Source organism: Drosophila santomea, chromosome 3L (assembly GCF_016746245.2).
Source record: "Drosophila santomea strain STO CAGO 1482 chromosome 3L, Prin_Dsan_1.1, whole genome shotgun sequence".
NCBI lineage: Eukaryota > Metazoa > Arthropoda > Insecta > Diptera > Drosophilidae > Drosophila > Drosophila santomea.
This window is the reverse complement of record NC_053018.2, coordinates 4,837,204-4,850,553: the sequence shown is the minus strand read 5'-3', so window position 1 is coordinate 4,850,553 and position 13,350 is coordinate 4,837,204. Positions and strand designations below refer to the sequence as shown.

At 46.3% G+C, this 13,350-nt stretch overlaps 2 protein-coding genes across 8 annotated transcripts in view; both read right to left on the bottom strand.

Moving 5' to 3' along the window:
* Window positions 1-6,942, bottom strand: part of LOC120449651 (neurobeachin-like protein 1) — a 31,993-nt gene extending 25,051 nt beyond the window's left edge. The window contains exons 1-15 of one of the 5 annotated variants that reach the window (XM_039632244.1): window positions 6,591-6,942; window positions 5,997-6,353; window positions 5,747-5,933; window positions 5,534-5,622; window positions 5,205-5,330; window positions 4,925-5,074; window positions 4,608-4,868; window positions 4,231-4,553; window positions 3,955-4,162; window positions 3,283-3,897; window positions 1,976-3,226; window positions 1,316-1,916; window positions 1,031-1,263; window positions 345-975; window positions 95-282 (exon numbers count right to left, since the gene is read on the bottom strand). In XM_039632244.1, the coding sequence (XP_039488178.1) occupies window positions 95-282; window positions 345-975; window positions 1,031-1,263; window positions 1,316-1,916; window positions 1,976-3,226; window positions 3,283-3,897; window positions 3,955-4,162; window positions 4,231-4,553; window positions 4,608-4,868; window positions 4,925-5,074; window positions 5,205-5,330; window positions 5,534-5,622; window positions 5,747-5,933; window positions 5,997-6,353; window positions 6,591-6,641 (5,271 nt within the window). In that variant the 5' untranslated portion in view covers window positions 6,642-6,942. The remainder of the gene's footprint in view (window positions 1-94; window positions 283-344; window positions 976-1,030; window positions 1,264-1,315; window positions 1,917-1,975; window positions 3,227-3,282; window positions 3,898-3,954; window positions 4,163-4,230; window positions 4,554-4,607; window positions 4,869-4,924; window positions 5,075-5,204; window positions 5,331-5,533; window positions 5,623-5,746; window positions 5,934-5,996; window positions 6,354-6,590) is intronic. The other 4 variants (XM_039632245.1, XM_039632246.1, XM_039632247.1 and 1 more) reach the window with 4 other exon arrangements.
* A 1,058-nt stretch (window positions 6,943-8,000) lies between these two features.
* LOC120450207 (protein tipE) lies at window positions 8,001-12,472 on the bottom strand. Of its 3 annotated transcripts, none has more exons than XM_039633075.1 (3): window positions 12,063-12,472; window positions 9,029-11,271; window positions 8,001-8,752 (listed from the first exon to the last, which is right to left on the bottom strand). In XM_039633075.1, the coding sequence occupies exons 2-3, from the start codon at window positions 10,321-10,323 to the stop codon at window positions 8,689-8,691; spliced, it is 1,359 nt and encodes a 452-aa protein (XP_039489009.1). In that variant the 5' UTR covers window positions 10,324-11,271; window positions 12,063-12,472; the 3' UTR covers window positions 8,001-8,688. The 3 variants fall into 3 exon arrangements, with proteins under 3 accessions (XP_039489009.1, XP_039489008.1, XP_039489010.1); XM_039633074.1 differs by having other exon boundaries at window positions 12,176-12,472; XM_039633076.1 differs by having other exon boundaries at window positions 12,193-12,472.
* Between the last annotated feature and the right edge of the window lie 878 nt (window positions 12,473-13,350).

The window sequence follows — 13,350 nt, the reverse complement described above, 5'->3', positions numbered from 1 at the left end:
TTAGGCTAATAATGTTGAATATATATTTAAATAATAAATAGATCGAGTTCCAAGTAAAACTGATAAATATATTTGAATCCCGGTGGTTACTTACCATTCGTTCAATGAAGTTCCTCCACTTTTTGCTGGTGCTGTACATTTGAAAATCATTGAAAAAGACGGGACCAGAGGAAGTTGAGGGTAGATCAGGTAGAGTGGAATCCAAATTAAAGGCTACGCGACATTTCTCCAGCAGTGCTTTCATCACAGGCATCAGGAATGAGTACTCTTCCGGATTGCCAACTAAACAAACAAACGAAAAACGTTTACCTTTGAAAAATTAATAATATATGTTAAGAACCAACCTTCAATGGCATTATCCAGAGCTCTATTTATACTGTATAGAAGATACGACAGCTCCGCGGGATCTTCCGTAGAACGACTTTGGAGAATAGCATGCAGCTTGGCCGTTGCCATGGCAACAATACCGGGATTCGGGTGATGCGAGCACTTGAGCAGAAGACCCAAGCACAGGCGAATCATATCCGACCAATCGTCGGAGGAGCCCTGTTGGAAGATCATTAGGGCGTCCAGCAATGCTAGCACACCATCCAAAAGTTTTGTAGAACACTTCTTGGACTCATCTTCGTTTGAGCCCAGAACCACCAATTCATAAACCATGCGCAGGATGTGCGATGCATTCTCCTGGTTGACTAGCGTTTGACTGCCGTGCTCCGATAGATCGAAGAGAGAGGCCTGCACGGCCATCTCCAAGATGCGTAGGCGCAGCGAGAGATGCGAAGTAATCAACTCGTTGTTCAGAGCCAGCAAATTAATGCAGCCCAGCACCTGACCACGCTCCTGCCAGCACTGCGGATGATCGTTAGGGATGCCGCGCCAGAAAATGTTGAATAGCGTGTTTGAGACTAGATAAACCAACTGCTCCTCGGTGTCCACATCGCCATCCGCCACAAAGTCAAAGGCGGAGGTGCTCTGCTGTCAAAAATATCAATAAGAGAGAGTATTTAAAATACATTAAAGCGTCACTTACCTCCAAGGAGTCACTTTTCTTGGGAGGACCATGAGGCGACTGCGAGGAGGTGTCGGAGCTTAATGACTCCTCGCGCTGAATCGAAGGCGTCTGTGGACCATCAGCAGTGTCCGTGGAGCTGCCCAACGTCAGAGACTCGAAAGTGTCCTGCAGATCATGAGTAGTTTGTCGAATGACCGAAAACAAACTGTTGGCATTTTCAACCACAGCTCCAGAGACAGATTCAGCCAATTCTACAATTTAAATACATTAAAATAGTTCATAGTGCGTTAGGGGACAAGTTACCCTTAATTTCACTCTCGATAACTGTGGCTGCTTCTGTAACACTAGCTTGGATTTCGTTCAGTATTAGTCCACTGTCGCTCAGCTCCTCTTGCTGCTGCTGCTGCAATTGTGCGAGGCCAATCTCCTGCTCGGAAAACGTAATGAGATCGGCCTGCGCCAGGAAGTTTGAGTTGTCTTCCAACAGCACGTCGAGATTTATACCAAAACTGCGACGCTTCTCCTCGTCTGGCGGAGAACTGGTTAAAGGTTTGCGGATGAGCAGACGGGCAATGGACTCCTGCCAGCCCGTTTGCCTTGCCATTGCTACTGTGGATTGCTGCTTGACGAAGGTGGTTTGAAGCAGTCGTTTGGCGATCTCCAGTTTCACGGGAAGATCACAGCTGCTCACATGGTAGACCAGAAATATAAGACCGGCATAGTCTGGCTGTAGTCCCAGCATTTCATCAACCAAATGAAACAGGATTGTAGAGCTCAGGGAGAGCGGTGTTATGAAAGAGAAAAATCCTGGGAACATGCTCTGCTCGGTAGTCTGATCGTACAATCGAAGCACTTGCTTATACTTCTGATGCACCCGCGATGTGGCCAATAGTCCGCTGATAAACTGCAATTATATAGTATATGTTATATACTTATCGGGATAAATCGGATATGTAATGTTACCCTTATTGCAGCCTCCTGAATCTCATTACTGTAGCTCTTGTCCACGAAGAAGTTGTATATAAGATTGGCCGACTGAGGCTCGTGTAGAAGTAGAACCATCTGATCCTTGCAGTTCTTTCCGCGCACATAGAAAGTCATCATTTCCAGGAACTCCACAAGTACGACATCTTGACGTACAGAAGCCAGAAACGTAATCATCGAATTTACCTCCTTTATGTTAACTTCTTTTTGCAAATAAAACTTTATGATCCCGAAGAGCGTAGCTCGAATGGTTTTAGCATCGTCATCGCTGATGCTGTCCGGTGTGGAGTAGTATTGACGCACCACGTCCAGCACAAACTGGACGCCATACCGCTTGCGGAAGAACTTTCTGTCATTCTTAATCATGGCACTCAGGTATTGGGCGTGTCCCAGGGTTATTTGAAACTGCAGACGCGACCAAATAGCAAAGTCGAAGACAATGTGAGCATACAAAGCGTCCAACAGCTGTCCACCTGCTTCAGCCTTATGTCCCTGCAGCGACTCCATCAGCAGGTGGGTGGCCATCAGCGCATTAACATCGAATAAAGACGGCGGACAGCGTTGGAGCATTGTGCCCACAATGGCCAGACATTCGCTACTCAGCAGTTGTTCTTGGTTGGTTTCGTGCTCATGTGTGAGGTAGCGCAGTAGGCACAGAAAACTGGCCAGCGGATGTTGCAGCATTTTCCACTCGGTGTATGAGTTCGAGGATAGCATCTCCCAGTCTGTGAACTCTTCAGCCGAGGGCGTCGGTGCGCAGGACAAGGACTCCTCGCTTGCACTGCCAATGGAGATGTCTGTCGTCTGATCCGAAGTGATTAGCCTATGCAGCATGGGTAATATTGCACTGATACCTCCGATACTATTGATTGTCTCCTGGATCTTAACGATTTTGCAGTGCTGAGCATTAATCCTTCCCGGATACTTTCCGCCCGGTATCAAGTCCTGGCAGGTTCCATGCCATACTGCTCCCGGCGCGTAACAGAAAACAAAGCGCGAGTTAAGTTCCAGGAGGTCATTGTCCTGTGAGAAAATGGAACTGAAGTTGGAGCCCGCGTCGAAAATTGTTTTTAAGCTGGTGGTTGGATCCGCCAGTAGAACACCGCCAAGGTGTCCATTAAGACAAGTTTGCTCTCCAAACACAGTATCCTGCATTCCGATGGGAAAGTTCTTCACATTAGGATCAAATGCCGTCTGTGTGCGCATCGGTAAGGTGAAGTAGTTTGACACCTAATAGGATAAACTAGGTTAGAAATGGAAAATAATAACAAAATCTTGATTCATACATTTGCAGATAGTGTTCGCTCAAGTAGGCTAGGTAGCATTCCCTTGTAGCCACTGGAACCGCTCTCCTGGGATGAAGACCTGGGCATAATCCCAGTCTTGGCTACTTCACCTGGTTGTGGTGGAGCCACCACTGCACCGATGGAGCAGACAGTAAATGGTTCATTAACTGCCTGAACTTTTAGGGTGGCACTCAGCTTCTGAACAAAATCCACATAGATGTTAATCTGACTATATGAAAATGGTCGTTTTGGGGGCGTTATGGCCACGGTAAGGTAATGCCACTGGCCATCCATAAGTGTTTTGGTGGCAGTAGAGGAAGTGAGGTATTCCCGCCGGGTCAATGCGGCAACCACAACGTTTCCATTTGGCTGCACAAAGACCTCGAAACCACTGCCGCTTGCTGTCTGTAGTGTAAGCAGCATTCGCCGACTGCTTGACTGCTCCTTCACTTGATTGAATCGAACCAGAATGTGAAAGATGAAGCCATATGAGCCGGAAATAGTCCAGTTACGAATATCGGGTACAAGAATGCCATCCGTCGGCTGCTCAATAGAAAAGAACTCGGCGCAGGAATTGCTGCCTCTTAAACTTTGCAAAGCAATTACAACAAGAGTCTGCAAGAAAATTGCCTATTTATAAGAATTCAACATCACAAAGGAATAGAGTTTTACCTGCTGAAGCTGCTTGAACTGTGGAAACTTGGTTCCCTGCCGCAGCAGTGATAATATGCACTTAAGCTCCGCGGGTACAATACTGAGCTTGCTTAATTCCTCTATCAACTTAATGAGATTCTGAACACAGTTCTCGGCCAGAGTTTCTGCCGTCATGAGGCAACTACATACTGCCTTTATGATATGACTGCCACACGCCACAGATTTTCTGTTAGAATATATATAAAAAAGGCGTATGAATATGTTTAGTATAGTAATCGAAGTCAATTTACTTACGTTTTGTAGTTGTCGGTGCAGCCCTTGAGCACAAGACTGGTCACGTGCAGCTGTTCCCGCTCCTGGAGCGTTGGCACCCAATTGAGCAAGCGGAGCATAACTTCGGGTAGCAGCAAAAGGTGCTCACTTTCATCGTAGCCAAGCATGAAACACGTGTCCAGAAGATCCACTGTTGGATTGCCAAAATCCTGAAGGCTGGCGAAGAGCCTCTCGATGCGCTCACCCTGTCGCAACTGGGCCGCGGATTGAGGGGAGTGGCGCGTCAAAGCGGCCAAAGCCTCCATGGTGCTACACAAGGAACTTGTATGGGATATGTGCCAGGGCTATAAAGCAGTAAAACGATTAATACTGAAGTTGTAAAATATAAGAAACCTTACTTTTATAAGCTTTGGCAGATTGGTGAGCAGTTCCAGTAGATTGGAATCGGAAACGGCTTCACTAACACCTGCATCGCCTGTCACAAAGAATTTAACAGCCGCTACGGTGGAGGAGAGTGCAGACATGTCGATGGCCACATCCTGGTCAGCATCGCTGGTTATATCGAAATTGGCATCCCCGCTATCAAAGTGCTTTGTGGTCAGCAGCTCTTGGAGAGCATCACAATAAAGTTGAACTAACGTAACTAGGTCTATTTGGCGCTGTTTAATGAAGATGCAATTAGTTTACAGTGTAATTGATATGGCAGGCTACTCACTTCTTCCGGACTAGATTTTTGCAGCACAATGACCATCAGCGCATAGCATTGTAGGGCTACGCGGCGCAGATTATTGACACTCTCCCACTGCCGCAGGATACTCATGGTGATGGACACCGTGGCGGGGCAAATGGCCTTCATACCATTGCGCTGATCAGACCAAAATAACCATTATAAGGGTTAAGTTCGACGCGGAACATGGGACACACAAGCAATGGCATGCATGGGCAACGGTTAGGAGACAACAATGATCGGGACAATAAATGAATCCACCACTCACCAAGTTATCACAGTCTAGCAGCCCATCACCCGAGCAGGGGGCAAGTGAAGAAGTGGTTAGAGCGTTAGTATTTCTATTTGTCAGGGTCGAGGTCGAGTTTAGAGACTTCTGCACTTTCAACTGCAGCTGGAGAAGATCCAGCCACATCAACGATACACGAAATGAAACGAAATAGGACATGGAAACAAAATGATAGAGCTCTAACGTACATTAATAGCGAAAGCAGTGAGCAGAAAGGTAAGCTGTCAGGAAGTGAGGTTAATAATAAAACGGTTTTTAAGAGAGAAAGGACTACACAGGAGGGGACTGGAGACGCGTTCTGGCGCTACCTGCGAGCCGCAAATCACAGCGCCCAGGATGTTCAGCAGGCTTTCGCCGATTTCCGCATACTGGATGAGCTTCTCCTCCTGAAAGCAATCTGCAAGGCAAAGCGATATGTTAGTGGGTCAAACAATTATGGGGCAGCGATTGCAGAATTGAACATAGGTAGGAAATTGAACTGGTAGTTACACTCCCTCACTGCCCTTTTGAGTTGATCTTACCATAAATAAAAGGTACTATTTCCACATGAACCGAGTGGGGCTTGTAGGAAAGACGACTGTAGTCTGCCGACTGGCCTCGCACAAAGCTGCGCCACGTCAGATATGGATCATACATGACCTCCAGGAAAGCCGAGAAACTGCTGAACAGGTGGCTTATAGCGGGCACGCTCTGAGGCAGCTCCATTTGCTACAATTCATAGATAAGTAAGTTGTTAAAATTTCCAGCAATGTATATAATATATTTGCATACTTGTTTGAACACCCGGGAGAGTATGGCGATCAAATTCGGCTTGTATTCATACTTGATGATGGCCAGTATATTGTCAAAGTGCCGACACACGATCACCAGACAATCCACGAGTATGGCCACTTCTTCGATGGCCTTCTCGTCCATTTTCCCCTCCGTTTCGCAGACATCTCTGGCCACAATGATGAATTTACCGATGGCGGGCAGCAGTTCATCCGGCAGGCGACCCAAGTGGGGACCACTATCCGGCTGAACCTCGTGCCACATGGGGCAATTTTCCGCCTGAAAGTCCAGCTGCAGTTGGCTCCTCCAAATGGCCACAAAGCGGGCCACGAATTGCCGGAAGTGGGTTTCATCGTTCTTGAAACGAAAAGAGCGAGGGAGAGGGGAGGTTTCAGTATGAGCCTCTCTGGGATTATATAATCTGTACACTGTTTACATTACTTCAATTGCTGATGAACAATACCGCTTTGACTTGCAGTGACTAATGCTATAAACATTTGCGGACGCCCCCGCAATGGGAGCGGCACCCCCTCGCCCCTACTTCACCGTAAATCCGACTTCTTATCACTCGAATTTTTCTAATTGGAACCTTACCTTTGTCGTGTACTGCACCCACAGATTGTATATATCCTTCTTATTGTCCATCGTCGCGTTTTTCCCAGCAATTTTCTCAGCTGAACGGCATTTGTTAATTGCTAGTTGAGTTTTTCCCCCAGGCGAATTATTTGTTTACAAAATGTTGCCGACGATGTGTGTTGTTTTGTCCACAGCCCAGTTTTTGCTCTATTTCGGCGGAGTTTTCCGAGTTCCTCCTTGGGATCGAACGTCTATATAGTCAGAGTAATAGCCTGTATAGAGTTAGCTAGCCGTGGATTCAGATTTCAGCACATTTACAAGAACTTTTTGCCCAAATTTTCACATTGCTAGAGGCACAGGTGAAAACGGCAACAGCTGATTGCTTCTTCTTGCCTGCCATTCACCATTGCTGGGTAGTGTTGTAAAACGCGCGGGTATGCCAAATTGTTGGCGCCAAATTTTGAATTAACCATATCATTAGTTAAATTGAAGATCATCGATATTGATTAACCAATTTTACGTTTAGAACTGCAAAAATTCTCCAAGAAAAGCTAAATAAAACTTCATGTTAAATTAGGCTGCTAAATGCGTATTTATTTCGAGATTTTCATGTATTTGGTTTCAATTCTAGTAGCATTTTGTTATTTGTTTGTCTGTTTTACATGATATTAGCTAATAGTTGCGCTTCTGTTGCCATTGCTTGACCCTCGTTAACTATTTCCAACTGTCGTTAAAAACAAACGATTTCTGTGTAGTTCTTGCCGCCTATCATTGATACAATATGCGCAAAAGTGCAGTTTATTGATGCGGATGCAGATGCTGATGCAGATGCTGATGCGGATGCTTCTATACGCCTAGGCATCGAATTTCGATATCGAGATTATTCGCCTTGAGTTTAGAAATGACTTGGTTTCGTTTTTGGTTTTGTTTTGTAATATAAAAAGGAAACGTTAGTTTATATTTAATTTCAGACCTAAATTATTAAGATTTAATGCAATATTTTATTTGTAAGTTTTTAATTGAATAGCTTGAACCATTTTTAGGACCTATAAATATTCACTATCCGTTAATAATCTTAATAAAATAAATATGTAGAAGAAAAATCTTATGCCTCCGTTTCAGTTAGTTAAAGCTGTGAGTTTTTATCCGCATTAATTTGAAGGATAACAATGTTAGTTAATTTACGTTAATTTAATTTAATTTAATGTTAATTTAATTTAATTTAATTTACTTCAAATATAGGCATTCGACTTGCTTTCGTTTATCATTACGTTTAAATGAAATACACGAGATGCTTTCGTTTGCTAAATTTAATTTCTGTTTTTCTTCTGTTTTTACTCTTTACGGGTTGCAGCTCTTGAATGGGCATTACAATATTTAAAAAACCTCAGCGCCTCGATTTATCGATTTGTAAATAAGTTGCGCGCCTTTATCTCCTTTTTTTGCTTTTATTTGCTCTATTTGGAATTTGGTTTTTGGATGTTGGGCAAATGGGTAGTGGTTGAGTTTCTCTGTGTTTCTGCCTCGAGACGACGACGATTGTTGCGAATAGAAAAATAATTCAAGTAAATATTTGTATATGCGTGTATAAGTAATATAGTTTTTCCTCTAGGTATATGAATAGCACTCCATGCTCGAGTCCATGCGGCCTATGTTTATTGTATTTGTACCAATCGCCTAAGATCCTCCAGATATCAGATACTGTGCACATACTATAATGCCCGTGTATTGCAATTTTGAGTGGGTGTGGCAGTCCGGAGTTACTCCGGCTATCTAGCGTGCTTCATGTGGGTGAGTGTGAGTGTAGGTGTGAGTCCGAGTAGCTAGTTCATAAGGTAAATATAATCTATCATAGTTCATTAGGTGCCGCTAACAGCTCTGAAGGTATTCAGGTTCGGTCGCATTCGCTGCGTTGTTGTCGATTGTTTCGGGTAGAAATACTTGGGGTTATCGCTTCACGGTTATCTCATGAGTTCTGTTTTCGGGTTGGGTCTCTGCTCCGGTGATCTCCGCCTGCTCTGTGGCCCGTGGCTGGCCGCTCGGCGGCCTACGAATCCAGCAGCGGCTCATTTTCCGAATCGGAATCTAACATTTTCCAGACCATGCGCCTGACGTTTCAGACTGCCGCCGTCGGCCCAGGAGGAGTTGAGATACTCGTCGTCATCGTCTTGCTCAAGTTTCTGAAAAAAACATGGAACATTTTAGTTTCAGGGCTAACATCAAGGGTAAAGCCTAAAATAAGTTTTTTTGCAGGTCTTATGATTTTGCCATTTTGCGCATAAATGTATGCTACAAAATAACACAAAAGAAATTTACGTATACGTAATATTCATTTCCAAGAAATAGTCTATTGTCAATTCCTCCTACAGAGTCCTTATATATGGGATGATTCATATTATATTATTTTATCCCACTCCCTTACTTTTAAAATGAATACCCTATGTATCCTGTCTTACCCTTGCACTGAGTTGGACGTGGAGATAACTCCGTTCTCCAGCGAGTCCCTCGATAGCTCGTCGGCCATCTGGACTTTCAGCTGGTGACCGAACGAGTTGATCTCCGAGTTGGGCGTCATCTGCGAGCCCGCCGGACTCTGCGCGATGTACGGACCGGGCGTGGTGACAGAGCCGCCCTGAGATATGGATGCGGTCATACCGGGACCGCCGTTGGGCAGGACACCCTCCAGACAACTATCGTTGGTGGTGGAGTCCATGTTGATAATCTGGCTGCCGGCCACATTGTCCGCCAGCACAGCCCCATCGCTGTCATCCACGGCATCGATATCATCGATGTCCATGTCCTCGGCGTTCTTGTCCAGCGGCGCCGTCTCCTCGTCCTCGTTGTAGATCTTGAAGTAGGCGTACGTCAGATAAATCACCGAAATGATGAACGAGGGTATTGGAATGGCCATCGAGTAGACCAAATTAAGGGTGTTCTGCCAGTAGTCCAGGTCGCTGATGACCAGACTCGGGTCCACCTTCGAGTAGTAGCAGGGGAACTTCATGCCGATCTTGGTGTACCTCTTCAGCCAGATGGTGCAGTTGAGCATTGGCGGGTAGCCACAGCCCTTTACGTTAGGGAAAAGCCTGGCTCCCACATAGTAGTACATGGAGCGGTTTCCCATGAGGCCCTCGTTCAGCTCGGAGATCTCGTCGAAGGGCCTCCGCTCGTCCGGGATGAGGGTTCCCGAGGCACTCAGACCGCGTGTGTCCTCCGAATCCTCAATGAGGTAGCCATTGGAGCCGTCGGCATCCCCAAAATTAAGCTGCTCCAGGCGGCCGCCGCCTAGGTCGATGTCCAGGCCGGTGCCACCGCCCAGATTATCGTACTCATAGTCGCTCCTCAGAGCTCTCTCATAGCGATCCGTTCGCTTGACAGGCGGCAGGATGCGCTCCGACTCCTTGAGATTAATGTGATACTCCGTGAAGTTGAACTCATCGGTGTAGTTGTATAGATTGAGGCGGTAGTTCACCCGGATCTGGGTGCACGTGTAGATGTCCTTGGTGCAGCCTTCGCGGCAGGACGACCACGAGCAGTTCTTGGCCCCGTAGTAGATCTCCGTGTCGTACGTCTCGCAGAGCGCCGGAACCTCTTCGAACTGCATGAAGATCGTGGTGAAGGCGGGCTCGATGACGAAGGGCACCAGGAAGAGGAAGGCGAACAGGCTGAAGGTGCCTAGCAGGATGAAGAAGGCGGTGGTGTAGAACAGCAGCTTCTCCTTGCCGGTGCGCTTGTCCTGCTCGTCTCCCATGTTTTAGCTCGATTTTTGGTCGGGTTTGAAGTCTACTATATATTGGTGTATTATTTATATTTATTAATATTATTAGTTGTTAGGCGCAGGTCTGGCGGTGGCGGCGGCGGAGCAGAGCGGCGATAAGTGCGATAACTTAGCTTACAATTGCGGCGATTACTGATCGATAACGATAACTAATAGCTAGATTACGATTACGGTGCAAGTTATATCACAGGGAGAGTTCGATTTCTCGTTTCGTTTGCTTTTGCTGTTGCTTCTGCTTTTGCTTCTTTCTCTTTGGTTGCCTGGCTGTCCGGTGACCCGTTATCTCGCACATAGCTGACCAGTGCAGGGAGGTTCCTGCATCTTTGTGCTCCGGTTCATCGGCATCGCATCACTCGATTAGGCTAAATACTCCACGGAGTCCGAATGCGAGTCCCACGCATCCCGCATCCTTAATCTCCTACAGCTTCCTTCAGCTTTCTCCACCTCCTCCTCCTCCTCCACCTCCTGGCAGTGTGGTGGCAACAATCCTGAACCTTTGCTAATTGCTTTATTCGTCCCAATGGAGATGTTTCGTCAACATCAGCACGTTGCAGTCGTCTTGCTTTTGCCTGATTTAGCTGCTTCTTGATTATTTTATGACTGCGGCAAAGCACTGGATGTTCGTGCGTGTGTGTCGTGTGTGGCCTGTGTGTCCTGTGTGTTTGGTTTGCTTGTGTATGTGTTTGGCCTGCCAATGGCCAGTTTTGAGGTCTCTCTCTCTTTCTCTCTGTTTTTCTTCACTTTACATTTACGTTCTTTCGAAATGTGTGTAGAAAAATGAATGCTGGACGGACAGTTTTGTTTGTCTTGTTCACTTTTTTTGCTTTGCTTGGCTATTCCTCGCGCTCTCCCTCTCTCACCAGCACGCTCTTTCCTGCTCTTCTTCTCCTTGCTATCCTTAGCACGTGCAGTTCACAAAGGCTGTAAGAGAGTGTGAGTGCGTTTTAAAATACCGTTAGGCCGCGCTTTGCGTTTAATTCGTGTATATTTTTAAAGCCCGCAAAGGTGACGACGTCTATATTTATGTAACCCCGAGTGTTACGAAACGGAAACACGCGGCACGGCACCAATGAGCTCAGCTCGCACTCGTCGTGTTTAAATAATAAAACTCCTTCGATGCATTTGCGAGGGGCGAGAGGGGTGTAGGAGGGTAGACGGGGGATGGGTGAGACAGAGTGGAGCCACATGTAATTTTCAATTCATTTGGCACGCTTTCACTCACACACATACCAGCTCACACGAACTGGAAACAGGCTGTGCACATGCAAGTAGGCTCTCCCCCTACCCCTCCCCACCCCCCTTACACACACTGACATACACAGAGCCTTAGGAAGGGGGGGCTTGTAGAAGAGAAAAAGAGAGGGGCCGAGTGCCAGCTCCAATCGAAATTATGCGGCAAAGGACCTCCCAAAGGAGTGAGTGAGTGGGCTAGAGCAAAGCCAACTTCTTGTGCCTAGCACGAAACGATTTTTTAGGGGGCACCATATAAAAAGATTTATAAGAACCACCTGGCTGGGTCCCCCACCTCTGGGAGATCAATTAAATGTAGTTGAACTACAATTTTCAGGTATTTCGGTTGGGGCCTCTTTACTTCAAAGCCCCTCCACCCCCCCTCACACCCCTTTCAAGTTCTTGTGACGTAGAGTTGCGTGCTCCCGTTTGTGAGCTTGTATGTGTTTGTAAGTGTCCGAGTTGCGCCTGTGTGTGTTTACTCAAGGTTCAGGTTACGCGGTGAACACGATGACAACGGAGCGAGGATTACGCATTTTCAATCACAAATCACCAGCACACATTTGCTGCTGCTCTTTGGGCAAGCACTGTTTACCATGGAACAATGGTGACCTGATTGCGCACGGGGTCAAAAGTTGCTAACGCTGAACAATTGTCACATTCACGCTCCACATTTTCTTTCGTGGCATTTTCGGTTCCTCTTGCCTTTCTTTGCTGGCAACAATACAGTGACAGACCAACAACGACCACGACAACGACAACGACAACTACGATGGCGACGGCGACGACAACGACGGCGACAACCAAGAAAAGGAGCAAGGCGACAACACGACGGCTGAACTCTTCAGCGAAAGGACTGCCTGCCACTGGCAACGCTGCAGCGGAATTAAGGGCCCACGTCCAACTGGAGCTTCGGAGCGGAGCTTTCTCCTGCACCGCCGTCAAGCTCCAGTCCTGCGTTGCCCATTTGGCTAATAACCAGCTAGATTTGGCAAGGAATGTGCTGTGGGAGGCACTAAAAATTCCCTTCGCTTGGCTAATCTAGCAAGTTGTATGCTGAGCTTGGCCATTTGTAGCTTATGAAGCAAAAGCACCAAATAACTTGGCCTTGTATTGCCGTCTGCTTGGGCGCCACGAAGTTAATAATGATTTCAGGGTTCCCCCTTTTGGAACTCACGAATTATACTATGATAACTATTAGCTTTCGGGTTAAATTTGACACTTTTTAAAATATACGGCAAAGGCATAAAATGACTCATACTTGCATTGGTCTCTGCTGACAATCTGACAAATATTTTTACAATACCGCTATTTTATAAGAAATGGTTTAAATCATCTTGTCTATAAGCACTTATTTAATAATAAGACTGGTACTTAAATAAAATTTACGAAAATAAAACTGTTAATGAATACATATGTGGTCATAATTGCCATGAATATTTGACCTAGAACTTATAGCTAACATTATAACTTTTCTTGGACCTCTCACAGTTCAGCATCACTGGCCAAAGCTCCTTCTCTTCCATTCTCCAGCTGGGAGCAACAGCGGCCAGCGATGACGTAAAGCCAGTCGACGCAGGCGCCCAGCGATCCCCGCCAGAAAGAGAGGGCTCCGATGGGCGAAAGCTGAGAAGTGTCAGAACTCAGAAGTGGCATAAACAGCAGGGAAACGTAACGAGTTCTCCTGTTTGGAATTTTCTCGGCTCGCCCAGCCACGGGGAAATGGTGGAAAAGTGCAGAAACGCAGCAATTGTGGCACTTGCTTAGCTA